Source organism: Arthrobotrys flagrans, assembly GCF_004000055.1.
Source record: "Arthrobotrys flagrans strain CBS H-5679 chromosome Unknown unitig_0, whole genome shotgun sequence".
Classification (NCBI taxonomy): domain Eukaryota; kingdom Fungi; phylum Ascomycota; class Orbiliomycetes; order Orbiliales; family Orbiliaceae; genus Arthrobotrys; species Arthrobotrys flagrans.
Genome location: NW_027137550.1, coordinates 5151914 through 5178880, shown reverse-complemented (window position 1 = coordinate 5178880; position 26967 = coordinate 5151914). Strand labels below are relative to the sequence as shown.

General features: G+C 46.5%; 9 protein-coding genes across 9 annotated transcripts; 6 read left to right on the top strand and 3 right to left on the bottom strand.

Annotated features, from left to right (window-relative positions):
* Nucleotides 1-1130: 1130 nt before the first annotated feature.
* On the bottom strand, nucleotides 1131-3523 carry DFL_004543 (uncharacterized protein; the record flags this gene model as incomplete). The annotated part of the gene is made up of 3 exons (XM_067633653.1): nucleotides 1131-2902; nucleotides 2962-3123; nucleotides 3232-3523. 3 exons carry the CDS (start codon nucleotides 3521-3523, stop codon nucleotides 1131-1133), a joined length of 2226 nt encoding a protein of 741 aa, XP_067491800.1.
* A 309-nt stretch (nucleotides 3524-3832) lies between these two features.
* DFL_004542 (uncharacterized protein) lies at nucleotides 3833-5042 on the top strand (the record flags this gene model as incomplete). Its single annotated transcript, XM_067633652.1, has 3 exons — nucleotides 3833-4155; nucleotides 4232-4798; nucleotides 4859-5042. The coding sequence occupies 3 exons, from the start codon at nucleotides 3833-3835 to the stop codon at nucleotides 5040-5042; spliced, it is 1074 nt and encodes a 357-aa protein (XP_067491799.1).
* A 329-nt stretch (nucleotides 5043-5371) lies between these two features.
* On the bottom strand, nucleotides 5372-7312 carry DFL_004541 (uncharacterized protein; the record flags this gene model as incomplete). Its single annotated transcript, XM_067633651.1, has 5 exons — nucleotides 5372-5622; nucleotides 5683-5846; nucleotides 5913-6826; nucleotides 6991-7122; nucleotides 7253-7312. 5 exons carry the CDS (start codon nucleotides 7310-7312, stop codon nucleotides 5372-5374), a joined length of 1521 nt encoding a protein of 506 aa, XP_067491798.1.
* A 667-nt stretch (nucleotides 7313-7979) lies between these two features.
* DFL_004540 (uncharacterized protein) lies at nucleotides 7980-10968 on the bottom strand (the record flags this gene model as incomplete). The annotated part of the gene is made up of 8 exons (XM_067633650.1): nucleotides 7980-9016; nucleotides 9075-9239; nucleotides 9295-9684; nucleotides 9745-9908; nucleotides 9964-10210; nucleotides 10269-10457; nucleotides 10537-10709; nucleotides 10895-10968. 8 exons carry the CDS (start codon nucleotides 10966-10968, stop codon nucleotides 7980-7982), a joined length of 2439 nt encoding a protein of 812 aa, XP_067491797.1.
* A 2963-nt stretch (nucleotides 10969-13931) lies between these two features.
* On the top strand, nucleotides 13932-14270 carry DFL_004539 (uncharacterized protein; the record flags this gene model as incomplete). Its single annotated transcript, XM_067633648.1, has 1 exon — nucleotides 13932-14270. One exon carries the CDS (start codon nucleotides 13932-13934, stop codon nucleotides 14268-14270), a length of 339 nt encoding a protein of 112 aa, XP_067491796.1.
* A 79-nt stretch (nucleotides 14271-14349) lies between these two features.
* DFL_004538 (uncharacterized protein) lies at nucleotides 14350-14589 on the top strand (the record flags this gene model as incomplete). The annotated part of the gene is made up of 1 exon (XM_067633647.1): nucleotides 14350-14589. The coding sequence occupies one exon, from the start codon at nucleotides 14350-14352 to the stop codon at nucleotides 14587-14589; it is 240 nt and encodes a 79-aa protein (XP_067491795.1).
* Nucleotides 14590-16267: 1678 nt separating this feature from the next.
* On the top strand, nucleotides 16268-19717 carry DFL_004537 (uncharacterized protein; the record flags this gene model as incomplete). The annotated part of the gene is made up of 8 exons (XM_067633646.1): nucleotides 16268-16633; nucleotides 16751-17221; nucleotides 17362-17779; nucleotides 17959-18031; nucleotides 18124-18623; nucleotides 18803-18809; nucleotides 18879-19006; nucleotides 19098-19717. The coding sequence occupies 8 exons, from the start codon at nucleotides 16268-16270 to the stop codon at nucleotides 19715-19717; spliced, it is 2583 nt and encodes an 860-aa protein (XP_067491794.1).
* Nucleotides 19718-21193: 1476 nt separating this feature from the next.
* On the top strand, nucleotides 21194-24719 carry DFL_004536 (uncharacterized protein; the record flags this gene model as incomplete). Its single annotated transcript, XM_067633645.1, has 6 exons — nucleotides 21194-21253; nucleotides 21316-22310; nucleotides 22396-22520; nucleotides 22596-23811; nucleotides 24314-24471; nucleotides 24712-24719. The coding sequence occupies 6 exons, from the start codon at nucleotides 21194-21196 to the stop codon at nucleotides 24717-24719; spliced, it is 2562 nt and encodes an 853-aa protein (XP_067491793.1).
* Nucleotides 24720-24984: 265 nt separating this feature from the next.
* DFL_004535 (uncharacterized protein) lies at nucleotides 24985-26706 on the top strand (the record flags this gene model as incomplete). The annotated part of the gene is made up of 2 exons (XM_067633644.1): nucleotides 24985-26071; nucleotides 26135-26706. The coding sequence occupies 2 exons, from the start codon at nucleotides 24985-24987 to the stop codon at nucleotides 26704-26706; spliced, it is 1659 nt and encodes a 552-aa protein (XP_067491792.1).
* Nucleotides 26707-26967: the final 261 nt, after the last annotated feature.

Sequence of the window (26967 nt, the reverse complement as noted above, 5' to 3'; positions counted from 1 at the left end):
CTATCACCAAAGTTAAGTCTCCATGCATGCAATGTCTACGTCTGAAATGCGGCTTATTCCGCAAAGGCTAAATGTAGCGAACGCGAAGCGAAACGGCTTTCGCGAAAAGGCTGGATCCGAGAGTAAAAACAACCAACAAATAGAATGAAATGTATGTTTACGCATGATCTTTCGAGCTTCTCTTAATTTTGTGCTTTTTTAGCGGAACAAAAATAATTATGGGGTAGCTCCTGATTAAAGTTTAATGCACCCGCGGAAAATGTGTATCCGTACTTGTTGATTGGCTATGGAGGCGTTTTGCTTTCTCGCTCGGGCTTTCGTTGCTCTGTACGATTTTTTTGCTATATGGGGTTTATGTGAGTAAGGGCCTTCCTATTTCTTCCTCTTCTTCTTATTTGCTTTCTTCTCTTTTCTTTTCTTTTTTTTTGAAACCTTATTTCTCGATTTGCGGGGGCTTGTGGGATGTAATAGATTAGACGGTTTGAAGGGAAAAATATGACGATAAGGTGATATAATATCTTGCTATAGCTGGTTTTTAGTGTGCAGGTTTATGTCACATTTACGCTGTCTGGGTGCATACTGGTCTCGCTGGATGCATACCGACAGTTTTAATAACAAGTTAAAGAAGATACTAGATACTTGAAAAAAGTGACCTGTCTTAGTAGTTTCATACACTATCAACACCTCCTCCTTCATCAAAATGTTTGGCGTGAAACGAATAGTAAACCCCACGGTATTTTAGGATCGAGATCATCCTCGAATCGAGGTATACATCAGAGAGCGCCAATAACAACATATTATTCTTGGAGTTGTTTATCTTGCAAAAAAGGATGGGGGTTTTAATCCCACCTTTCCAATGAAAACCACCAATCAAACGAGTGAGGAAAAACAAGTCATTGGTGATTACCAGCTCCTGATACTTCACGCGAGCACAAAGCGACTGTTCTACGAAAACCCACCTACTAGAACACCCCCCATGATTAAAATTTCGTTATATTGAATCATTATCTATGTCCTTCCGTGGTCACATAAACCATCAGGTGATAATAGTACACGAAAACGCCGCCTTAATATGCAAATGATCCCCATCCCAAAGCTTAAGCAAATATTGATAATGAATTTTCGTTGTTTCATGGCATTTGGTTCTTGACCCTTCCGGCTTTGAACCTACTAACCTTCTTCTTCTCTAAATTCTCATCGATAGGGACTTCCATCTTTTCTTCTTCGGTCTCGATGAAACCGCCTTGACGTTGAATGAGCTTGTTACGCATTGAATAGTATGCGTTGGTGACTTCGCGTTGTTGGAAGTCTGGGTCGAGTTCGTCGGGGGCGGTTGGAGGAACTCTTTCGATGATTGATGAGGTTTCCCAGGCTGGGGCACGTTCGATGACTGAGGAGGCCATGATCGGGCGGTCTTCATCTGAGAGTTCGGCGCCAAGAGGGTCGAGCGTGGTAGGCTTTTCTGGAGTTGGTTTTTTTTGATTTGGTTTGTTTGTAGAATTGGAGGGGGTGGTTTTGCGAATAGGTATTTTACCTGATGGTTTTGGAGCTGTCGGAGCGGTGGTGGATGGTGTTCGTTCGATGATTTCGTAAGAGCCTGGTGGTGGCGCCTTTTCAACGACTCCGGAAACCGCGGGAGGGGCTTTATCAATTGCGGACTGCTCCTTTGCTTTCTGAACTTGTCTGGCGGCTCTGAAGAGTGAAGGGAGTTTCTTCTTGGGTTGGTCAGTGGTATTCTGGAAGTAACGTGCTTCCTGATCCGCTGTTCCTGGACCAAAGATCATGTCGAGGATGCTGGGGTCGATATCTTCGTCGTCGAATTCATTCCCGATGAGTTCAGAGGCGTTGGAAGGAGGCTTTGAAATCGGGGTTGGAGCTGGGGCGATATCGAGTTCTTCTGCGAAGCGGACTCCTTTCTTCTCAGATGATTTCTTCTTTTCCTTCTTCGGTTCCTCTGTCGGAGAGATTGTTTCTTTGTTTCGTTCCGTATTGGCTGCCAGGGTCTTCGAATCCTTTTCAACTTCGGCGGCGACTTGAGCTGCCTTGTCTCTGGCTTCGATCTTCTTCTGGAGTTTTATCATTTCTCGTCTGACCTTGTCCGAGACTAGGCGGCCCTTTGATCGACCCCATTGGTCTTCATCCTCTTCCTCTTCATCGTCGTCCTCTTCGTCCTCTTCGTCCTCTTCGTCGTCATAATCTTCGTCGTCATCGTAGTCTTCATCTCCTTCCTCCAACTCGATCTCGGCGACAATATTGTTCATCTCCCGCATGTTGTATTTGATCATCTCTTCCCGCATCTGGGCGTCTTCTTCCGACTCTTCAACGGTTGGCAAGTTGTTGAACGGATCTTCGGAGTCCTCATCTAGATCGTCATCCGAATCGTCTAGAACTCGAATCCTTGCAATTCCTTCTTTTTGCGGGGTCCCAGGTTTGGTCTGCTCGGGTGTGTTCATGTGGGATGCAGGTTGTGGAACCGCTGAGATGATCTCCTTGACAGATACCTCCTCTTTTGGAGCGGGTTGTGGTGCCTCCTCCTTGACATCAGGGACGAGTTTTGCCTTCACTCGTTTTTCAGTCAACACCATTCCAGTTTGCGCCGAGTACTCCTTCTCTGTGGATTGAATACGCTTCGGGGTTTTAGGTTGAACCTTCGGCTTTGGCTTCTGTTGGATTTGATCCTGCGATGGAGGTTTCTTTTCTGAGGTGGGTGGCTTGGAGGTTGTAGACTTCGAAGTAGTGCTATTAGTCGCGTTGGATTTCTCCCGCGATTCTGTAGCCTCTGTCTTCTCTTTCTCCTTTTGCTTCTTCGACAGTGTATTTACCAACGGTTGGAAGCTTTCGATTGCCGCTGTGACGTTGAACGGTTTGGCAGATCCTCCGGCGGCGGGATTAACGTCCGATTCTGTTTGACATGTTAGCCATTCGTTCGTTGCTCAGAGTGTCGCCGACGCGAATACTTACTGATGACCACACCTCTCTCATCCAAGTCCTCCCTGATGTCCATAACGGGCAACCCTTCTTCGTTCGTCAGTTGCCCGGAGTTCTTGATGACTCTGACGTTATCCAAGGTGGCCTCGCCAATTTCGAGTTGCTTCTCGATTTTGTCGATGTTTTCTTGAATGTCTAGACGCATAAGCTTCAGTTTCTCAAAGTCCATATACATTCAAATACAATCAAACAAGTAATCAAAGAATAGTAAGCTTCAAGGGTAAGAGGTAGGGGTCAACTAACAGTCTATCCGGTGCCTGACAGCCTCAGCGACCTGCACCGGTCCACGCTTGATCCCCTCCTTGTCCCCCAGGAACGAGGTGATCTCCGCCTTGGTGACAACGTCACCACCGAAATCGTCAGCGATGGCAAGGATCTTATCCCTCCCCGCAGTTTTTGGTAGCGACAAGAGCTCTTCCTTGAGCCCTTCGTATTCAGCAGAATGTACCTGCCAGTGTTTGAGTGCCTTTCGGAGCTTGGTGACAGAAGCCTCGAGCTGCTGGCGCTGCTTCTCGGTGACTTCGATGGTATCCATGGTGAAGTGGATTGGCGGTGATGGATGGGTAGACAGGGAGGAAGGAAGGGAGGGGTTGTGGGGAAGACGGGAAGGAGGATTCAAGAAAGAAAATTTTAGTAGGTGGGAAGGTCTAAGAGTTGAGGTTGCTGCGGGCGGCTTAAAAATCAAGCCAGCCCGCCTTGCTCCATAAGCAATGCAGCCAACCGCGCCTTTAACCTGATCACCTCCAACCTCTAACCGCCAACCATCAGCCAATTGGTTCGCGACATGCCCACCAACCCTCCTATCCTTCCTCCCACGCTTCCGTAACGTAATACCGTCATCGAAATGCCGTCGTTAACGACTTCAACCGCGGCGGCGATCGCCCGCGCCCGTGAAAACGCCATAAACCGTGGCGGCGACGCCGACGAGATCTGTCCTGTCTGCAAATCCTCCCGTTATCTCAACCCCAACATGCGATTCCTCGTCAATCCGGAATGTTACCATAAGATGTGCGAGTCTTGCGTCGACAGACTGTTCTCTCAAGGACCTTCGCAGTGTCCTGTTGTTGGATGTGATAAGATTTTGAGGAAGCAGAAGTTTAGGAAGCAGACTTTTGAGGATATTCAGGTTGAGAGGGAGGTTGATGTCAGGAAAAGAATTGCAAAGACGTTAGTACCCCCCTTTTTTTATTTTGTATCTGTCGTGAGGGGAGCGTGCTATGGCTAACAGGAGTATGCTGGATAGCTTCAATAAGCGTCAAGAGGACTTTCCGTCACTCAAGGAATTTAACGACTACCTAGAAGAAGTGGAGACCGTCACCTTCAATTTGCTCAATAATATTGATATCAATGCCACCGAAGCCAAGATCACCGCTTTCGAACAATCAAACAAGTCGTCTATCCTCCAGAATGCCGCAAAGGCCGCACAAGAACAGCAGTTTGCACTAGCACAAAGGGAATTTGAAAAGGAACATCATAGAAGAACAAGGGAACTTGAAAATGAGATTGAAGCTGCGGAGAAGCATGAAAAGGCCGAACTCAAAGCGAATTTACTCAGGGCTCTAGAGGCGGATAATCCGGATGCAGAGGTGGCAAAGGTGAACAAATTGGCTAGAAAGAAGAGCTCGATGAGGAGGGAGAATCAAGAGCGACGAGCACGGGAGCTGGAGGCTGCAAGAAATGCACCGGCATTCCAGTTTATGGCGAACCTCAACCAGGTTGCGGAAGAGGCGCTGCCGGAGAAGTATGATCCTGTTGATGGATTCGATGAAACGAATCGGTACTTTATGTACCGAGATAAATACGAGAGCCCGTATGTTTCCCCTCAGAGTTCCTTCGGATATGAATTTAGCAAACTAACGTTTGAAAACAGATGGCTGGATGATACACGTAATAATAAGACCGTGCTGGCCGGTGGATATCTTTTACAACAGTATTACGAGAGAGCTGTATTCGAAGCCTTCTCTGGAGTTGGATGTTTCATCGAAGATCCTGCTGAAGAAGCAGCAGTTCCTTTGGATTCGTTTGATACACCGATGATAAACTCCACTGTTTAAAATACCGGACCAGCCGGACTGGTAAGGTTTGATGATTTACTGATATTTTGCGAGCGACATTGTAGAACATACTTGTGGGATGGCGTCTGGGCGTTCACGGTTACGTTGGATTCAGCTCATAGCTTAGATTATTCCCCCGCGCATCATGAATATATGACTTAGCACGAAATTATCAAATAGTAAAGCAGGGAACTTGTTCAATAATCCAATATTAGTTTCCGCTACGAAGCACCCGTGTATAAATTTAAACAAGAGAATTAACATGTTGATATGAATAGCGCCAGCACCTAATCGATCTCATCTCCCCGTATACATTCACGAAGAAAACCCTAATTCGGGAGTATAGCCGCTTCTTCGCCGTCTTCCACCACCTCTAGGAACCCGCCGACCAAATGTAAGCTCCCGGTAACCAGAACTTGGCTCTTTCCTTCTAGCTTCTTGATCGCATCTACGGTCTCTTGAATAGTCTCCACCACATGTACCTCTGCCTTGCTCCCCGTTTCCGGCCAGGCTTGCGCAAGTTTCTTTTGGACCTTAAGCGTATCAACAGCCTCGCTACTGACGTTAATACTGATAAGATCTATCACATTAAATTAGTACCTCTGACTAGAGTACAATGAAATCGAAGCAAGCTACTCACCTAGTTTGGTTGTATGATCACTGTAGGTTCGATTCGTTGTAAAGTAAACATGTGTAAAGATATCTCCACCTAGTTGTTCCTTTAAAATCTTATAGAGATCTTTGGCCAATTGCTCTGCATCTCTAGTCTGCTGGTTGAACAGCAGTACGACGTTCTTATATTCGCTGCACACCAAAATATTAGCTATCTTCCGATGACTCTTCAAAAGTTCAAAATACGGACGAGCTCACCTTCGATCCACACCCGCAAACCACTTCCCTGCTTCCATGATACTATCTTTTGTATGTGCCCCATCAACACACCACTCTTCCTTTTCTTTAGTGATGATTTGACACCGTCCCTTCCACACCGCCGTCTCCAATCCCTTCTTCACCTCCTCTGGTAACGTACTTCCGTCTCCGATGCCAATATCTTTCCCAGTACATCTCCTCATATGCTCCTCCACCATCTTAACAGCCAAGCTTGCATTTCCCCTTTGAAACTCTCCCGCCAACCCCAACTTAACATTTTCCACTCCCTTCGAAACTGGTACAACCTCAAAACCAATCTTCTTTTCCTCCACCCTCTCGTGTATTGTATTCATCGCCTCTTCTTCCTGCGGTACACTCAACCCCTTTGATCCAGTTTTAAACACCCCAGCTTTCTGCCATGCAATACTCCCCAAAGTATTCCCTAGCAACCCGACATGATCAATCCCCAATCTCGTAATCCCCGTTACTGTCGGCGCTTCAATAATATTCGTAGAATCGTGCTCCCCACCAACTCCAACCTCCAAGATAACTGTATCACAACCTTCTCTTACGTAAGTATGAAGCGCCAGCATTGTTAAGAACCGAAAGTACATAGGTTTAACACCATCACTTAAGCCCCCTAACCCCTCCTTTTCACCGGATTCTTCAAGTCTGTCGTAAAGTTCGAAGAAGTATTTTGTGAAGAGCGCTTCGGAGATTGGGTGTCCATTTATTTGAATGCGCTCGCGAACGGCTTTGAGATGTGGAGAGGTGTAGGTTCCTATTTTACTGGGGAATTTGTAGGTTGGGGATAGAGCGTATTGGCGGAGGATGGAGGTTATGAAGGCACAGGTTGAGCCTTTACCCTTTGTTCCGGCGACATGGAGGATATTGAGATTATTGAAATCGGATGGCTATTTGATTTACCCTATTAGCTAATGGTTTATATTCGTGATAAAGGAAGTTTATGCATTTTGTCACATATTCACAGACTGACTACAACTGCGTTGTAGACGTTGTATTTTTTCCTACATGCATGAAAATGCATCCCGAAGGTCAAAATGCAATGGCGACTAACCTTATATCCCGCTCGTCGAAGCCACTCGATCATTTCCGGCAAAGCCTTATGATTCGAGTACCCCGGGCTCTTACGAAGAGCCTCTAGCGCTGCAAAGTTCGATTGGAAGCTGTTGAGCGCCGTTATCGCATCCTGTGTACTCCGGCATCCATTCTATTAGTCATGAAGTCTAAGATCTCTATGGTTACCAAATCCGCATGTATCCTAGCCTGGAATATTTGGCAATATAGTCAGGAGGAAATAAAAAACAATAGTTACTTACGGCATAAGTCCTCTCCCCTGTCTGACCGGCAGGGATCGGGGTAGCTGAAACTTCTGCCATTTCTGAAGTATTTGAGGTATCTGAAGAGTATGGCCTTGAAGAACGAACGTTCGTTGTGAATTCAACCCTTGAGGATGGGACTGCTGGTGGTGGTGAAATACGGATACGACAATGCTGCAGCAGCGCCCGACCCGGTGAGACTCGAAAGAAAAGAAGTGGGCGGGTGTACTTCATAAGGATAAAGAGGTTGGTATCATTTGTTTCGTGTACGGATGCGAGTGGGTTTTTAGTACACCGTTAAGCTTATCTAGCTTCAGCTTCAAGATTTACTGTTGTGTGACGTTCGGGATGCAAATGATTGTTCCTGTCGATTGGCCTGAACAACGCAAACCTAGTAGAGCCGGCGACGGAGATGGCAGTTCTAGAACACTTTGCCTAGGTTGGAATTAGGTAAGTGGGATCGATCCTTGGATTCGATTGGATTCAATCGAGGGTAGTTACATTGCATTGCATGGAATGTTCTCTATCGATAGGCAAAAAAAACGGGTGAAACTGTACAAAGAAGTGTCGCTAAGATGCATCAGGAAAGGCCAGCTATAACATAAAGCAAAGCCGAAAAAGAAAGGGAATAAAAGTGTATACAAAAAAGAAAAAAGAAAAAAAAAATACCCAGGTATAGAGCATAGAGTATATAAATAAAAAAACCTTGTCCGGTTGATAGATGTATTTATTTCAACTTCTTCCAGACTCTCGACATCTTACCCCCACCCCCTTGTTCTCTCTCTCCGCCTCCAGTTGCCCTCGCTGTGACGGGCGCAATTGGAATAGAGACGTTTCCTCCTAATGGATTATACCCGCTACTAACTGCAGCTTCCTCTTCCTCTTCGGCTATATCGTCGTCCTTCGGGAACCTCCTTATCATAAGACTGTCCCTATCTTCCCTCTCCTTTCTTGGTTCGGCTTCATAGGGTGGTGCATCCGGAAAACTCGCGGGAAGCTCAACAGGTTCGTTTTGTGTGGATTCCTGTATTGTGTCGTTCCTTGTTGCGAAGGAGTTTTTACGCATGTGTTCACGAATGGGTGTTCCGGGTGGTTGTTGCTGTGCTGTTTGGGCTGCTTGAGCTTGCGAGGAAGTTATGATCATGGAGGTTTGTAATGGCGGTGGGAATTTTGCGGACGGAAGACCGGGTGTCATTGGTGTTATTGTGGCGGGAAAGTAACCGGGGTTGCTCATAGGTTGGATTTGGGGTAATGTAGCACTTGCTACTGCGGCCGGAGATTTGTATGCCATTGTTGCGTTCGCTCCAGGCGGGGAGGGGAAAGTAGTTATTGGGAATGTACTAATGTTACCGGAGGAGAAGGTGCCAGTCATTGGGCTTGGTTGAGCGTTATAGCGCGGACTGTTGATTGAGCCTGGGACATAAGTAGCGGGTTGACCCGGAAACATAGGGAGAGGAGGTGGGCGGTTGATCCGAACGGATTGACTGTGTGTTAGACCATACCCTGGGAAGCTTGTTTGGTGGGCTGGTGGAGACTGTGGGGAAGCAGGATATTGCTGAGGTGGTGAGGTCGGTGGCGGTGGGACGCCACCGGAGGCAGACATTGCCCGGTGGTGTCGGAATTCTGGGGGTGGAGGGGGCGGGACGTTATTAGTTCCTGGGCTCTCATGAGCAATTGATTTAGCTAGAGTCTTTGCGACTTCTGGGTACATCATCGCTGTCGCATCTCGGTGCCTTAATACTGCATCTCGGAAAGATACAACGTCTAGTTAAACGTTAGTTAGCTATAGAGTTTTATATTGTAGGTAATGGGGATATCGTACGTTCGGGGCCTGCGAATCGCAACTTTAAAATTGCTGGCGATCCTTCTGTTCTCCACGGCTCTTTCGCATCCAGGGTAGGCGACTGCTCAAGTTTCCTAATCTTTATGCCCGATACTTTTAATGTGCTAGCCTCTGCTTCTGCCTCGACTTGCGTACTCGGGGAGACTATAAAAGGTATTAGCATCTTTTTCATATATTCTATCAGTTAGGGAACACTCACCAAATGCCGAAACCAAGTGGAATTGCCTATGAAAGACGATATTGATGAAACCCAGCTCATTCTCCCACAATTGTACCCGTCTATCGTCCGCACATGTGAAATTTGCAGGATGGGGTCCCGCGGTCGATGTTTCTCCCTCTTTCAGCTCTCTTGTGCATCGTACCCAATCAACAATACTATTCAACAACAATTGCTCGCCTCTTAGGCATTCCAAGAATATCTGCGCATGGTCGTCTTGTTCAAATTGAAAGATAGGACTGTCGAGCGGAGGCGCATCAATAATATTGTCGATATTAGCGCCGGGGTTTGCGGTTATGCTTTTTTCTACAAGCATGAAGCGGACTTGGACCGTGGACTCGGGGAGTTGGTAAGGGAAGCTGCGGTCTGTAACTAATAGAAAATTAGTCTTGACCACTATAGGTAGTCTACGAATGTTAACATGAAACTTACGTGTATAACAAAGCTTGAGATAGCCTCCCTCTATCGGCGCCGATACTCGTATTTTTGTCGTCTTCTTAACTTGGTTCTTGATGACCCTGCATTCCATGATTCCCCCTGATATCGGGAAGATCTCGCCGTTATGGGAGTCTAGACAGTCCACCGAGGTGATGTTTCTGTTATTTTATTAGCTCTGCCCCTCCTTTCAACCTTCAGTTATAAGTGACCTACTTCTTGAACATTTCCTCATCATCTTCATCCTCAATGTTTGAAGTTCTTGTCTTCAATTGCATTTCAGGTTCCGGTGTCCTAGCTAGTTGCGAGCTCCTGTTACTCGGCGTTCTCGACGGCGGCTGTTCTCGTATCGGCGAAACAGCCTTTAACTTTGCCTCTGCTGCTTGTGCTTGTTGTATATGGGCTTTCTGTGCTTGTAATCGCTTCTGGTACTCTTCGACAATTCGGACAAAGTAGTCGGCCACTAATCCACACTTAGTTCACAATCCTTTTCAAACTGACCAAGTAGTTTTCCAGCTTACTTGAATGTTTCCAGAAGTATAGGTCGATGCAAAACGGCCTCCAATTATGCATCCCATCGTTTCGCTCGTCTGGCGCAGCAACCATCCAGTCGCTGCCTAAGCTTACACCATGGTCTTCTCCATAGTCTATTTCTGCTCTGACAAAACATTCTTGATCATTACCGAACTCGAGGTGGAGAATCGATATATCTACAGCAGTGGTCGTATTAGTTCTGACCTTCTGCAAAGCTGGTGACCGGCAAATTACAAGTATCTGGGGACTGCTAACCTCCGGATAAAGCGCAGTTCTTCGGATTTACAGCGTCGTGAAATCGTATTCGTATCCTTCCAGTATCTTCTTTTAAGAACAACCCCACTTTTGTGCCCCTTTCAAAGGTAGAATGTGACGGTCGCTCCTCTGGCACTGATATAAAATAGTGGACATCGGCAATAGCATCTAGCCTGCAGATGAGAGGTACCAAGGTTCCCTGTTAGCATGTGTAATTCCACTTCTTTGGCGATACCCTCGCATCGTGGCAACATGAATTAATGTGCGCGCACGAATTTCAGTTGTAAACGTGGTTACAACTGTAGCTACCACGTTTCCGCAAATCCACCAGAGAGTGCAGGATGGCGAAAAAACTCACAATTGCCTTCCGTCTTTACCGCTATTCGCGCGCGTGAGGTTGCTCTGCAACCGAATACTCGTCGTCCGCTTCATCTTTAATCGTTTTTCTGCGGGTCGCTTTCCTATCCAGGGAATAAAGCTGCTGTGTCGCTAGTTCCGCTGAAGGTATTCGTTTCGTTTAAAGCTCCTTGCCCACCCCTCGTTCGTGAGATTTAGCGAGCGGTAGATGACGCCCTCCGCTTATGTACTGCAGGCTTGCTGGACGTATATTTACCGAAAGGGAGTGGGAGCTTGTTGATATGTGATATACATATCACATGAAATGCAAGTTTAAAGTACTTTTCAAGGGGTGGAAGGGTGGTTAAGTATCAATTCTGTTTGACATTTGAGAAAAGGAACGGGAGGGGGAGTAAGCGCCCATGGAAATTTAATGGTATTCGCTCTGGCTTATTTAGTGTCCGGCCTGGCTGATGCAGCACTATCGGCCCGCCAAATGATCGCGCTGTATTCGCTGCTGCCTCAGTTTTCCTTTGGCTCCTGACCTGATCTATCCGTCTCTGGCATAAAAATCCCCGCATTTCAATAAAACGGCATGTACCCATTGAGAGTTCGGACCAATCGGCGGGCAGGATACAGCCGCCCACACCCCTGCTGGGCTCAATGGTGGGGCCCAATTAGACAACACCGCATGCCTTTCCCAGGTTTCGATGTAAAAATTCGCATGGAAGGGAACCCGCGTCGCTGGATCGTATTCGAACGACTGCTTAGGCGCCGTACAACCCGTCGACGAGTGATTGGTGCCAAGATGATGAGGGGACCAATAGTGGAGATACTGCTGCGTTGCGGCGAGCCGATGGGGTCGCTTTCGTCCGCATGCATCGAGCGGACGGCAGGGGTCTTGACGTGCATGGTCGATGCCTATAGAGGACCCGGATTGGACTTTTATATCCTAAGCTTGGTTTATCCAATGCATTGATAAGGTATAGCCGTGGCATAGAAATGATGACATATAATGCATGCAGACAAGCTAAGCGTAGCAGTTCACTCCTGCACGGGATCGGTACAGCTGTCTAGCTGTGGAACGACTGAAGTCGAGACCTTTTCAAACCTCATTTTTTGACATAACTGTCCGAATTCTCGGTGGTAAGTTGTATAGTATGGCAGAGATATACAACGCTATTGTGCCTCGGATCTGCAGTTCTGACCGCAGAATCCTCTGAGCTATATTGGTGACGATAATAGCCTCACAAATTTCGGTTATTCTGTGGCAGAGATGTCTGTGCCGCTGTCAACTTAGGTGGCAATGAATCCACAGACAAAGAATGGCTTTGAAGGCCCATGTCGCCCTCCGAGCGGCCCGCAGCGGCCCGCAATATAATTGAATATCGCAATAGTCTGCCGTAGTTTGAGAAGACATGGGCTCATCTATGGCGGGGTAACCTCTTTCGGCCATTCGTTCGGGTTCGATATCTGAACAATTGAAGGAACAGTCGATTGAAATAAAGACGCATCGAAGTAATGGCGAACGGGAACAATGGCTCATTGGAACAATTTACAATGGACATCTTTGTCAATGGAAGATATGAAAGCTTGTCGATTGAGTAGAGGAAGGCCTGTGGCTCGTCCCGACTAGCGAACTGGGGAGTCTGACGGTTGAGGGGTACTTAACCACCACACTGCGTGAACTGTCCAACGCCTATTGCGGACTGCGGTGAGGAACCCTCATTGTGGAGTTACCCAACGACGCCAAAACCATTCGAAACTACAACACGACCCTGAATATTTGGAGAATTACGGTTATTCACTGACAGTTTTGGGTCTTCAGCAACCCCCCGAGAACAGTTTCCCTGGGTATATAAAGCAGACGCCCCTACTTCTTCCATCCAGTCTTCCTCTTCCTCTCCATCCTCCCTTCTCTCTAGATACGGTCTTGTCACAGGTCTCATCTCTCGTTCAATCTTCTCTGGGCTTCAGCTACTCATGGTTGGATCACTCCGAAGAATCATCTCTCTTCCTTGCTCTCTCTTGCTTTCATCATTGTTTTCTCTCGAGATATCTCACGTTCATCATTCTCCCTCTCTCTGGCTTCCATCGTTGTCTTCTCCCTCTCTCGCTTCCATGGTTCTCTTTTCTCTCTCGCTTCGTTCTGGTATTATTCTTGCTTCATTCTCTTCTTCCTCCGAAGCTTCACGTCGAACTTGCATCGTCAAAGCAGTTCAGTCTCGTGTCTCTATCCTCTCGTGAGCATTGCTAGCTTCACATCATCCATCTAGCAAGGTAATCCCGTCAAACCAGCCTGTGTGCATCTTGATCGAGCTCTTCCACTCGTCAAGACACCTCTCGCCTCCTCTTCTCTCTTGTCCCTTCTCAAAGTTGACTCTTGTCTAAGTTGCGTCACAACTCGTGAATCATCATAATCACGATCGATTCATCATCAATTCTCCCTTCTCTTTGACACAGGGTCGTCCTCGGTTGTCTGTTTCTTCACTTGGTCCTTCACATCGTCGTCGTCATCGTCGTTGATCGATAGCATCTGTCGACTCCCTACTATATTTCATATTCGGAGTGTCTTGATACGTCCTATCCATCAGAATGTCTTTCTTGGTAAGCACCATTCTCCTTTCTGCTTTTTGTCCCCCTTTCCTGTTCCTCCCTTCATCCTGGCCTCGAAGTCCATCTTCTTCCCTCTCAAGTCGGTGATGCTTGTGCAGGTCAAGCTTGGTCTGGTTGTTGAGCTGGCTTTCTTGCCTCTGAGTGGCCAGAAATGTGTTGTTTGTATGAATTACAACAAATCGCTTGCACCAACACAATCTGGTGATGAGACTGCTATATTTCCCTGTTGGTTTTCGAAATATCAGATTCCTATGCCTCTAATTTCGATATGTCAAATTTCTCTTTTTGTGCAAGATTATTAGCTAACAATGAAACGTAGAATAAAGCATGAACAGGACCTTGGACTCGATTTTGATTTTGCGGATTTTGGGTTCGTCGATGTAGCTAATCCAAGCCTGCCTACCTAAAATATCTAGAACCCAAACCCAATTGCAAGAGGGACAATGGTTCCAGCTCCAAATATGCTGGCGCAAACCAATAACAACGCGGCTTCGGCTGGTGAATGGGAAAATTCTAATTCAAGCCATGGGTTCAATCCAAATGGACCGTTTAACTTCGCTCCACAGGTTCCCAAGGGAGAAAGCATCCACCCAGAGTCTGCTAAGAGACGAAAGATCGCTGGAAAGAAAGTTGGGTTGGCTGCCGCCCTCTTTCGGCTGAAGGAACCCGGCCGATCTCGAAAACGTCACCGGGCTGGCATCAAGAAGACAAAGGCATATTTGGAGGCGGACGCTACTGAGAAGGAAAGACTGTTGGCGGAAGCGGACATGACAAGCGCATAGGAGCTTGCAGCGAAGATCGCGGCCTGCACTAAGGCATGGAACGACTTGTCTCCAGAGGCCCAGCGGGCGTACATGACACATGCTCCCACTGCCGAAGCCAGGATGGTCCTCTCGCCCTCAAAAGGCTCCTAAGCATTCGGGAAAACGAGCCGGTAATGCTATTCGATACATGTGGGGATCGAACGCTGGCAAGGCAGGGGCTACGGGGACGGTCATTCCCCCACGCCCCTTGGAGCAGTTGAGGGAGCAGGACCTCAACACGAAGGCTGAGTGGGATGCTGCCCAGTTCATGAAGCATCCGGCGTACAAGAAGCCGTAGTTCTACGCTCTGTTCTCTCCTTTTTTTTCATGAATTTTTTTTAGGGTAAAGAAAGAAAGAAAATATCGTTGATGAGGGATCTGTTGTCTTGCCGTTTTTGTGTTATGATACCCAACACAGGCCGGTGTTCGTACGGGCTTTGCTTGCGGGCTCGGCGTTTTCCTTGTGATATCTGTTAGTCTTTTCGGTTTTTTTTTTTTTGGTTAATATGGAAATGGGGGCTGCTTTGAAAACACGAATATGTCAATGGATGGGAGTCGGTCCCCAGTCATGCCTAGCAGGGTGGCTTTGGCTGCCTGTCGTGGTTCGATGGAAGGGAGACTTATATATATATATATTAGTACAGATGGTCCCGGTGCCAAGTTGAGCCCTGGATGAGAATGGAATTTTTGGTTGATGAGGAAATATAGGTATTCGTGTTCTGTAAGGTGTTAACGTGAAGTGGGTAGCGACGTGAACCGGTGATGCTGTGCTTTGGATTTGTCGGGGAAACCAAGGGTTTATAAGTTTCGATGGGAGGGGGAGAGGGTTGGTAATATTCACGTATAATCTTTTTTTGCCATCGTTCGTGCTCAGGTAGCGCATGCAATGGTTTTTGAAGACCGTGGTGCCTATTTCCCGCCGTGATCCTATATATATGATCTAGAATGGTCGTATTAGAGACTGTGAAGTGCTGCAATTACTAGGTATTTGTGAATCAATTCGTGCGCACGGAGACCTGCCGAACAATATTAACAGAAAACCGCGCCCCATAATATAATCGTGAATCAATGCCCCCGTGCCTCTTATGATATTTGAAGCCAAATATATATGTCGAGAATTCGACCCTGCGGAGTCTCGCGTTTTGGTAGCCCAAATATATTCATAACGACTCAAAAGATTTAATGAAAAGTTCCACTACTCCTTACCCCGAAAAAATTGTTAAAAATAATTTCGCCGCACATTTTTTAGGCTTTAATTTCTAAGGTGGCTATAGTTAGAACTCATATCAGATATGAACACTAAGCTGTGCGCAATGAAATAATATGGTGACACTTTCGGCTGCCTGGCAAAATCCAACACTTGGATTCTAACAACCGAAAAGCGTTGGAAGTCAGCCTTGGAAAGCGACTTACATCGTCAAAAGGATCTATGCAGCTAGTCCAACATCAGATAGGCTAATTATCAATCTATACAAAATACCGACATTATTGGATTATCCTATTGGGTAACTTTTTATCTTGATAATACTCTAACAGGGAATTTCAGAGATCAAGCAATCAGAACCAAGTCTTGGGCCAATCAGAGCTATGGTCTTCATGCACCATTTGTCGAGGTGCTAGCGCTAAGACAGTGGTGTGGTACAGAATTAAGTCGTCTTGCTAGGGATTGCTAGAAAATGGCGACTGGGTGGAGTGCGCAAGCACAAGGCTGCGTCAAATTTGGTACCTTAGATGCCTCTCGAGTGATCGAGTTTAAATACCGGCGCAGGAGTCTCATTGGAAATATTTAGCTAATTGTTTTTGAAAGTTTTGAGCGTCGAAATTTATTCTGGCCTGGCCCGCGATACAACCTACCCTTAATTCCTTCAACCTAAATCGACGGAACTTACTACAGAAGTGCCAGACTTTGACCAATCGAAATTACAACATTGATCGCTCCGAGCGTACTTCGTTAGTTATAATATCACAAAATTCCAATGTCCGACGAAACCGAATACCTGTCGTCTGGCTTGGACTGTGCTGGTGCAAAAGGGGATATTGGAGATGGAAATGAATTTCACGGAGAAAATAAGGTCTTATGGCCAACAATGGAGAATGAGGCGTCTCAAAGCTCGACTCTGAGGTTTATCAGTCAATTTCACTTCGAATATAACACACCGGCTTACTCGCCTGTGAACCCGGCGAGCGTACCCCCCCTATCCCAAAACACTATACTTAACGGTCCTAGGTATTCCTACAACGACAAGGCTCGCAAACTCATGGATGTCTACAGCCCCGTCGCCCGCGACATTTTTCTAAATCCGTTCTTGAGCGAACCTTCGGACCAAAGTATGCAAGATGCTGTACGTATAAATGTACTATCACTTGTAAAATATTAAGGATCGATCCGAAGTTTCCAAGAAACTCTGTCCGTCATGCTTAGTTTTACCAGCGTAACTGACAATATGTCGTTTCTGCAGACTTTCAATCTCACGGATAAAGAAAGTTCTAGCTCTGGATTCCCTGGAGCCTCGCCGCCACCGCCGTGGCCTCCACTGTTTGAGACTTTGAATAGTGGAGTCTATATCGATATCGACTCCGAAGAAATTTTAACGCCACCTATGTCCGGGGGCGTTATACCGCCTCAAGCTCTATATCCAGCTCTTAAGCCGTCTATGTGGGAGGGATTAACTCCAAGGCCGCAATCGCAAGGAGGGAAAGTGAGAGAGATTGTGTCCGGTACACCATCCCCATCATCTGTTCCTTCGCTCAGCTCGGGCGCATCGATTTCAGGGTCCGAGGGTACCCCGGGTTTCTCATTCTCCCCGGTTCCCGAGCTGGACGGCATTTCTTGCGACCAAAATGTTTCGGAAATTCGAGAAACAGAGTCAACCGCTCGCACCGTACGCCAGTTGCGACGGGATTACCGGCGTAAGAAAAAAGGGACAAAGGTAAGATAAATTGCTATTGCAGTTTTTCAGGCTCTCCTCCGGTGTCTACTTTGTCAATTGAAATAACGCTACGATTTCATAGACATAATATATGTTTGGTCACTACAGTACTAACAATCCGTTGGATAATATTCGTATAGTTGACTCGTGATTCTTGGATGCTGATGCGGGAGAATAATTATTTTATCACACCACCAGAGTCTAGGAGAGCGTCCGAGAAAGAAGACGAGACTTCTGAAGTACCTACAGAATCTAAATCACTAGCGCCACAGTCCGCTACCTCATTCAAGGACGTTATGTCGAATCCTCTTAGATTAAGGAATACTGTTCGCCAACATTATGGCCAACTTAGATCCGCCAGGGATTTCACGTACATGCAAAAGAGTAACGAGACCTCTGGAGAAAAGGATCCGGACCCAAACCAACCTAATGCACACACCCCTATAGCTTCGAGCCCGAGCATCTTGCCATTGGGAAACTCCGCAGAGCCTAGTACAGATATTTCATCTAACATATGCGGTTTATCGTACGATCACAGGATTCCTTATTTTACTCAATGTAAGCTTGGGAATTTGACCACACCGGCTCTGAGCTATCTTCGTCAAAAGCAAGCTCGAACTGGGGACGAAAATTTTGGGGCAAAGGCAGTAGCATCTCCAAGCTTGAAAGACTCGCCTCTTTCTCCAACAGTTATACCAGTTCCAACCGTTGACGTAGAACCCCCTCGATGAGTTTAGGTGCGGAAACGCCAGTAGCGGGGCAGACATATTGTTTCTTCACTGAGCAACCAATTGGGAGCTGGGCGCCGCCGTAGGTGTTTTGATTTCATTCGAACAGTCCTACGGATTCCAGTGTTCAAGGCAAGGGTTTTATAATTTAGCTAACACCTGTGTGCCGGTTAGGCCTCAATGCTCCGACGTCGACGAGAGATATTATAGTTTGCAATCTAGCGAGCAACCCACCGAGCTGACTATCTGCGAGGATACAATAATTGGGGACCTTGATACCTCAACTCCAGTCTCATCGCCGGGCCTGGGATTAAGGAGCCCTGGGCCTCTGGAAAAATCCAATACCATATGCATAGAAAGTTTACCTTCCTCCCCCTCAGATGATGGTCCCGGCTATCAAGAAGAAATAGATGTGAAGGTGGCGGTTTTGTATATCCTCATTCAGTACTTTCTGCTTCAAGAGTATCATTTGAAATCGCAGTCAGCCTCCACGACGCCCTTCTCTAGATCGTCCTCTTCGGCTGAGAACTACCCGGATTCCCAACTTGAGCAAGGTGATAACCTAGAAGATCAAGAAGAAAACGGAGAGAGTCATATCAACTGTACAGAAGGGTCAGAGATCACCGAAATTGAAGGCAACCAAACACAGGAATCCCACGAAAATTCGCAAAAGCGTAAGAGGGATGACCAAGAAGATGCAGGCAGAGGAGATGACGATGACCAGCGGTCGAATAAGAAAAGAAGTAAAAAAAAGGATTTGAACTCACTTGGCTCTCGTCTTGCCTGCCCATTTGCAAAGGGAACCCTTCGAGCCATCCGTCATGTGCACTCATTGGCAGACAAGATTTAGCAGGTGTCAAGTGAGTTACGATGCCGTTTAGCCCCAGATATCGATACACTACTTAACATATACGTACACGTATCTATAGGGAGCACTTAAAACGCAACCACTTCGACAAGAAACTCCCTCCAGCAATACGAGCTTGTAAAACATGGGACCGAGTCTTCCGTGTGTGTATCCCTGATTGGGATCACCGCAACCCCATTCCCAGTCCTTGTACGTATGCATTCGAAAATTTCCCGCTCAGATCGAACTTCCAAAAAGAGATATACATTTACTAATTGGAAATATTCTCTGATTCTCTAAGATCTCAATATCGGCTATGAAATTCTCCGGCCTGTTACTGGCGTACCTTTGCCAACGGCAGGAAACTTTGCACTTGGTTGCGAAACACCCCAACATCTTAGTTTAAATAACACAACCCGTGGTAATATCACAAGCCCAACAGCGGGGCCGGCCTTCAACGGTGTTATTACAACATCCCAAGCACCCTCGACTATAAACCAACCGCCAGCTAGTGGAGGGTTCGAAGAAGGTCTCGTACATACAGACAACCCATACTTTACCCAGCCACTCCCTGAAGAATCTCAAAATGCTATGGGTAATACACAGATACAAAACAACCTGGAGCCGGTATATCAACCAGCTCTGACTGGCCAATTTGGCTTTTCCCAGGCATTGAACGAATGGATAAAGCCCAGAGCCGCTCCGCATATGGCATGGCCACCAGGTCCTGAGTTTGCCGAAGCGTTTAATAGTATGCCGCAATACCTCCTTAACTATGGTGTTGATATGAATCTCCCGCCTGCGGAGCTCTTTCCAGTGCTTCAAAACGAACTAAACATTCCGAATACCGATTTACCATATCCTGGCACACTACCTAATAACCCCCCTTGGGAGCCGCATTCCCTCCAACGCCAAGTCTGAGAACTGACCCTCCTGCATCATTTGTGTCACCAAATTCATCGGCTTGCACACCAAGTCTCACACAAAGTAGATCCGATGGTTCGTCAGTAACAGCACTTTCTACGCCACCAGCACCTAGAAACGAACCAGGCAGCAATCGATATACCCTTATGGTAGCTAGGAAGCACCCTATTTCTGGCTCTACGGAGGTCCAGGGGCCCAAACAGTTCGACTTTGACAGTTACGAAAACTTCAAAATGTGCTTTGAGTCTTGGATATTAGCTACATTTACAGATCCACTATTTTCCTGGGAAACAATGGAATTTGTAGGAGCTGATCCTGAAGTCACTTCAAGACTTTCAGATGTTACTCAGGTACTAATGGATATACGCATGTATCATATGCGATACCGGACAACCAATGCGACGTTGCTTCTAGTTTCGAAAGACAAAGGGAAACAGAAAGCATCGCCTTAGGAAAAATGCATAAGATATGCACAAAGCATGAAGGATTTAGTTGGAGACGTAGTTGCATGTATATACTAGCACCAGGCTATATAGCGTTACTGTTACCACGGATATAAGCTACTCGTTTACCATAGTCGGCCTGCAGGATGATGCAGAATTTCGTTCCAGATCCGCTTACGACCCGGATCAAACATGGTTTAATCTGATACGTATTGATACCAAGAATATGTCCCCTCTTTCATCTGACAAATATGTCGAGGGAAGGCAAACGAAACATGTTAGCCTCATACGTTTTATGCAGGATTCAAGCTTGGGCGATAGTACAGCCACAGTCGCTTCGTCAGCAACGTCACAATGCGACGTCCGTGCGCTCTGGTGGTCCGTTTGCGTATCTCATCTATCATGATATGGAGGGTGGGGCGGGTTTGTCCAATAAGCAAGTTGTTCTCGTATGCATTGTTTGATTATGATTCCTAGCAGAGTGCTATATCCAACCGTCGCAGCTCGCGATTCGAAGCGTCGCAATCGAATGTGAAGAGCAAAGAGGGGGTTATAAATAATGTCGATACCCCATGGCCTGCATGGGATCCTTTCTTTTCGAATTCCTTCTCCCTTCGGAAAGGTTTCCTACCTACATTCACAGTCCTTTGCTAAAGATCTCTGATACTAGCTTTGTCCCGTAAACTAGAGGTGTAGTGGAACGTTGTTTAAGAGGGGTAAGTTCACTGGTTTGCGAGGCAAGGCACGCATTCGTTATTGCTATTCGATCCTACCGCCCGGTTTGTGGTGCGTCTGTCAACAGTCCCGATTGCGACCATTCGACCCCGACCTCTTTCAACTCCGTGGAAGCATCATTCTGTCTACAGCAACGCCACCGGAACTAGAACCCAACAAGTACTAAGGGTTGCTGGAAAACCTCGAACCTCGTATTTCAACAATCCCAGGTAACAAGAATAAAAATTCGAGCATCTCGAATGGCCTCCAAAATATTCAATAATGCGTCAGACAATCTGGGTTGCATGTCTCGTCAATGAAAAATCCGACATTTGTAAGATGTCAGTTCGTTGATCGAGGTCAGGGCAGGCATTCAGTGAGTTTGAACACATTCGGAGCAAGGTTCTAACGTGCGATCTGGTCAACTCACAGGAACAGAATTTCAAGATGGCTTCTGTGGCTTCACGATCGTCCCTACCATATTGGGGTTCTCTTGTGCAAAGTATTAGTGGACCCCTCTCTCCGGATCTTGGATATATTTCTAAGGCTTCTGGACTCCTTTATCAGGATACTGGAATATCTTCGAAATCAACTACGATCTTTAGTAGACCTCTTAGAACTGTTCCTCGCGGTATTGGATATGGACTTGTCCCATTTGGACCTTCATTGGCCTCTAAAACTGGATACTACAACATAATCGACAATACCATAGCTCCAGGCCCCGTCCATTCTTTTCGGAATACTGGTCTGCCCAACCGCTTTAGATCTATTTGTAATCAAGGAGGCACCGGACTACGTATTCCTGAAGAACTAGCTTTCATCATCTTGCAAGGCTTCGATCCCATGTATACCAAAAAGTATACATTATATCAAAAACTTGCAACTAACTGGTATCGTGGAAATCTTTATCATACTCCTGGTCATTCTTTTCGGGGCCCCAGACTCTCCTTGAAGGCAAACCACGACAACTCTCTCGACTCATTTATTAAGGAAATCCCCAGGATAAGGTGTACTGACTACCTCAGGAAATTAATTGAATCCGGACACGAGGACCTAAGCCCTAAGCATTTTAACCAGGAATTCTGTAAAATTTCGCCAACATTTATCGACTTATGTGGTGATTCAGAGCCCGGTAGAATGTATCCAGACGGGTCGTTTCAAAGATGTGATAACTATAAAAAAAGAGGTTCGGGTAATGCAAATGGTCACGCAAAGGGACCAGGGCGAGAGGGCCAGAAGCGTAAGCGGGCCGTAGACGAGGATGAGGAAAATGAAGATGCCAACCCACCACCCTCCAAACGAATTGACAGGAATAGCCCGGAGCCGCAGACTCTGCGGCTTGCGCTTGCGTGCCCGTTTGCAAAAGCAGACCCCGGCCGAAATGAACACGCACGTTGTCTATTCATACGGAGGAAAAACTTATCAGGAATTAAGTAAGAACCCATATCCCAACCGAATAGTTTTCCGTATTATGCTTCATTGCCTAGATCAAAAATTGACAAATATTTCCAACGACAGAGAGCATCTCAAGCGTTGTCATTTCGGGAATACGTTGCCCAGAGATATCAGAGCAGCGAGAAGTTGGGACGAGGTATTCGACATTTGCAATCCGAACTGGCATCCAACCGAACGCCCAAATCCATGTGAGTTCTTGTATTAATATTGCGATTGCAGAGCCGTAGGAAATGTAATTTCAGAACTCTAATCAAGTATCTTAGACTTCGAGACGATATCTAGGAAGTCACTAGCTGGCTCGTCCAGGTCAGGTGCCAGTTCGGTCAAGTCGAGCCAGCAGGAAATTTTTTCGACATCCGCGCCCTTCGATTGTCCGAAGGTACATAATAAAGTTGAATTTTGTTCTCCTCCCCTCAGCAGCGATGGTGTATCTCCTAGAACTAGAAACGGGGTCATTCCATACGGCGCTCAGGCGGACTATCGCCACCACAACGTCGGAGCACTATCACCAACCAGCTGCAGCCGTGGCTCGAACCGAGAATCCTTCTCAGCACCGGTGGAAGATGTCACAGCAGATCCACCCACAACCTCATGGCCAATAGCAGAGACAATCAATCGCCCGGAACAGAGGATTTCATTAGGGTCTAGGCATATATCAGGCTCAAATTGGAGTTCTACAAGTGTTCCTGTGGAGTCAAATGACCAGCACACTTTCTTCACTAATGACTTCGGGCTCGGGAATAGTGATTCACAAGGAAATGTTCACAACCCTATCCCTTCTTTAATGGATAGTTCAAACCAGTCTTTCGAAAATCCTATGACTGTGAACCCCGCCCATCTCCAATACGGAAACCTTTTTGGTTCAGATTTACATGAAGAAGCCCCGACATCCTGGCCTGGAGATAACTCAGTATCACGGGGCACAGGAGCTTTCGGACATGCTCCCGCTACCCTTGCTGTTGTTTTAAATAAAAACGAAGGGTCTCTGCAATCTTCTATAGATATTAGTGTATCTTCGATTCAGCCAGCACCAAAATCTAGATTCAAAGGAGAAATAAGTAAGCCGATGAACCAGTCGAACCCAGCTCAAGATCGATCAAAGAGGAAGAAATACCAGCTCCTCGTCACGAGGATGCCACAGAATCAATTCTCGCAAGAGTCAAAGGGCACACGCCGATTCACTTTTGACGATTTTGATGAATTTCACGCAAAGTTTCACGCTTGGCTTCGGCGCGAGTTTACCGACCCACCTTTTAGCTGGCAAAAAATGATGCTTTTTAACGGTAAAGAGGAAGCAGAACTAGAAAGCGTCCAGGAAGTCGCCGATAACTTGGAGCAATCATTTATCCAGTTCCGCTCATGCGATGCCGCCTTGTACCTTGTTTCTAGGAATTGTCACTTGGAGCCTCATCGCCCTGTTGGATTGACTAATGCTAATTTCAGCTCAACAGAGGCACCTTTTCATCGACAGCGACAAATGTAATCTACAGCAAGAGCTGTATACCAGAAGCACCCAACCCTTTCTTTGCTTAATATTCATTTTCTTTCATTTTGAGATGCCATGCGCGATATGCTTTGATGATTGACATGGCTAATCCAGGTTGAATTTTATTTATGCTTACATGCTCAAATTTCGCCCTTTCGAATAGATGCTTCTAGCTTTGCTAGAAAAAGAATCTCGCGGTTTTTGCATTCATTCTCTCTTCAAATCTGAGTAGTCGTATAATTTTCTAATATAAATTTACGCATACATACATCTTGCGAGCTGCTGTTATGATCTGTCATCATAGTGTACTTGTATTTGTACAATAGCCGTACGAACAATAAAGCGTCTGACCTCTTAATTTATTCGATAAATCCTATTTAAATTTACCTGAACTAGATAGCTTGTCTCCTAATACCATAGGCCTCGAGACTACGAGAGTACTAGAAATTGAAAATATTTGCAGGAATCTAAATTCTGCTCATCCCAATAACATAGTGGAGAGGGAGGGCCATTTGCCTGGCTGCAACACAATTCAACCAGCGATAATGTTGTGAGTGACAGTGACACGAAACCAAGAACTCCAACCTGCAGACAGGCGCCCCAGACAGCAATCCAGACGTCGATCTACAGGGTCTTAAGAAATAGTCTCAAAGGTATTAACCTGTTCCCCTCTTCTCTTCCGATTCCTTCTTCTTTACCAGGCTACAAGAACCAAGGCAACATCGTGAAGTCGGCCCAGACCCTCATCCACGACCGTTCACGTTCCCATCTACCGCCGGCGAAGCCGAGACCCAATATCCCAAGGCCTTAGCCCTTTTCAACGATATCTTTTTGCTTATCTCGGTATTCGGAAGTCGTATGAATACGTTTACTAACCGATGACACACAAGCAGGTTTTTAGCATTGCTTCTATCGCAGAGCGTAACTGCGGATAAATCAATCTTTTGTTGGCGGGATTCGGGGAAGCTGTCGCATGCGGAGGTCTCTGAAGGACGACCACACTCTCAGAAACATCGCAACATCGCTGAAATCGTGGATCGGACGCCGATGCAAATGATTCAAGTCGAGAAAACGAGCTTTATCCAAAAGTAACTTCCGGCCCTGCAGATATACCCTGCAAGCCAGTACTATCGAATTATCGACGTCATATCCTAGTTAGCACCATTATGGACGGCAAGGGAGCCAAGAACCCGGAGAGTTCTGCCCAACAGGGGCAAGGGTCGGATGAAGAACCTCAAGATCCAGTATCTACAGGTGGCACGCCTAGACTCTTGTTGCTTCCGTCAGAGATCCTGCATCAGATCCTCTTATATCTTCCTGCCATCTCTCTATACGCCATCTCGCTAACATGCCATTCTCTCCAAACACATTCGTTCACCGATGCACTCTGGGAGAACATCGTAGACTCGCCGGATCTTCCTTCTCCCCACCCCTATCTTTCATATCGCTCTCTTCATCATGCCCTTGCGCCCCACCTCTACCTTAAGCGAAAAATCTTCATTGGGGATCGTCAGTATTTTGGCTCCATACTTGTTTCCAAGTACATGCCATTATCCGGTACACTTGAAGCTTTTAGTTTTACTGGAGCGCCCTCTCGCGAACTAGCAGAGTTTACAACATGGTCCTACAACCCGGATGTCATAATATCTCCTTTTTCCCCGAAAGTAAATATTCGGGAAGAACCCGAGCTCAAAATTTCACCAAACTCCAAGGCTTCAGCAGATGGAGAGATACCAGTTTCACGACGCGGGATCTTAGCAACATACTTCCGTGCCGAAGCTATACTTCAGCGCGATGTTTACTCCCAAATGGCTGTCTGGCCTCCGACAACTATTCCTGCCGAAACGAGAGTTCGAAACGAAAGCCCTAGCGGATTTAAAGGCGGCGCAAATTCAAAGCAGAGAGGCCCGTTTATGAGACTTCCGAGTAACATCAGTATCAATGGAACATTTGTATCTGTTGGCGGGTTCAATGACGTCATGGGAGCTGCCGTTGATAGAAGTTCCTTTATTGTACCACAAGGCAAAGCTACTCCAAACGAAGACGAAAAGTGGAAATCAGACGAGATGAAACAAAGGAGTGGGTATTTGAGCGAGACAGCTTTTCGTCTCAGGAGATGGGCGGTCTTAGGAGATACTTCCGGCGATCTGGAGAATCGTTTTCGAATGGGAGAAAGAGTGGAAACTTTCGCAGAGTTGGATGAAGAGCTTTGGACACCAACTCCGGAGTATCCGTATAGGGGAATTTGGGTTGGTATGTTCTTTCTCTCGATACCTCTAGCCTTATCTTTTACCAAAGTCTAACATTGTTGAATAGGGGACTACGGCCCACATGGAGCGGAGTTTTTGCTGTTCCACCAGCCCACGACAAGCAGTTCAAGGAAGCGCCTCGAAATTGTCAAGCTAACTGGGGACCCTAATGTTCCTCGCGGCGAATACACATTGATTGTCGATGATTTATCGCAACCATTGAGGACAGCAGACGAGGAAGAAATTGAATGGCCAGGAGCCAATGTTTATTCCGCCCGTGGTCGTGTGGCCGAACACGAGTTCACGGACGATAGATTCATCAATGTTCACATGATTCTACCTGTGCCAGAAAGGGATTGGCAAGATGCGCAGACTCAAAAGGAAGGAACGCCATCCGACCAAGATTCCGGGGACGCTGACGAAAGAGAGAGAAATGACGATATCGGAGAGGGATGGGGTGTCAGAAGTCATGAAAAGGGAGGATTGGGGTTGCGTAACAAGCGATTAAGTGGCACGAAACAAGCGCCGAGACTTCTTGATCAACCATGGGTCCCAATGCGTGTAGCTGTTTATTGGCGTGAGATGGCGGAGATTATCCATCTCTACTATAGAGTTGATGTTTACAAATTCTTGGATTGAGGAAGATGAGGATTAGAACACATGGTGGCCCCTCGCTTATCTTGCTCTGTGGGCTACTTTCTAAGTGTAGCTGGAAGAAAGATTTTGAAAAGCGCACACAAGCCTTTTAGCCGGGGAATAAGCTGTATTATATACAATCGTTCATTACCTTTCAAGCGGCTTCTCATTATAGAAGGCTACACTCTTCTCATTATGGATTTAATGGATTTTGTTTAGCTACTCTGAGGGATAACCAGGCCGACTAGTGGCTACTTGATTACT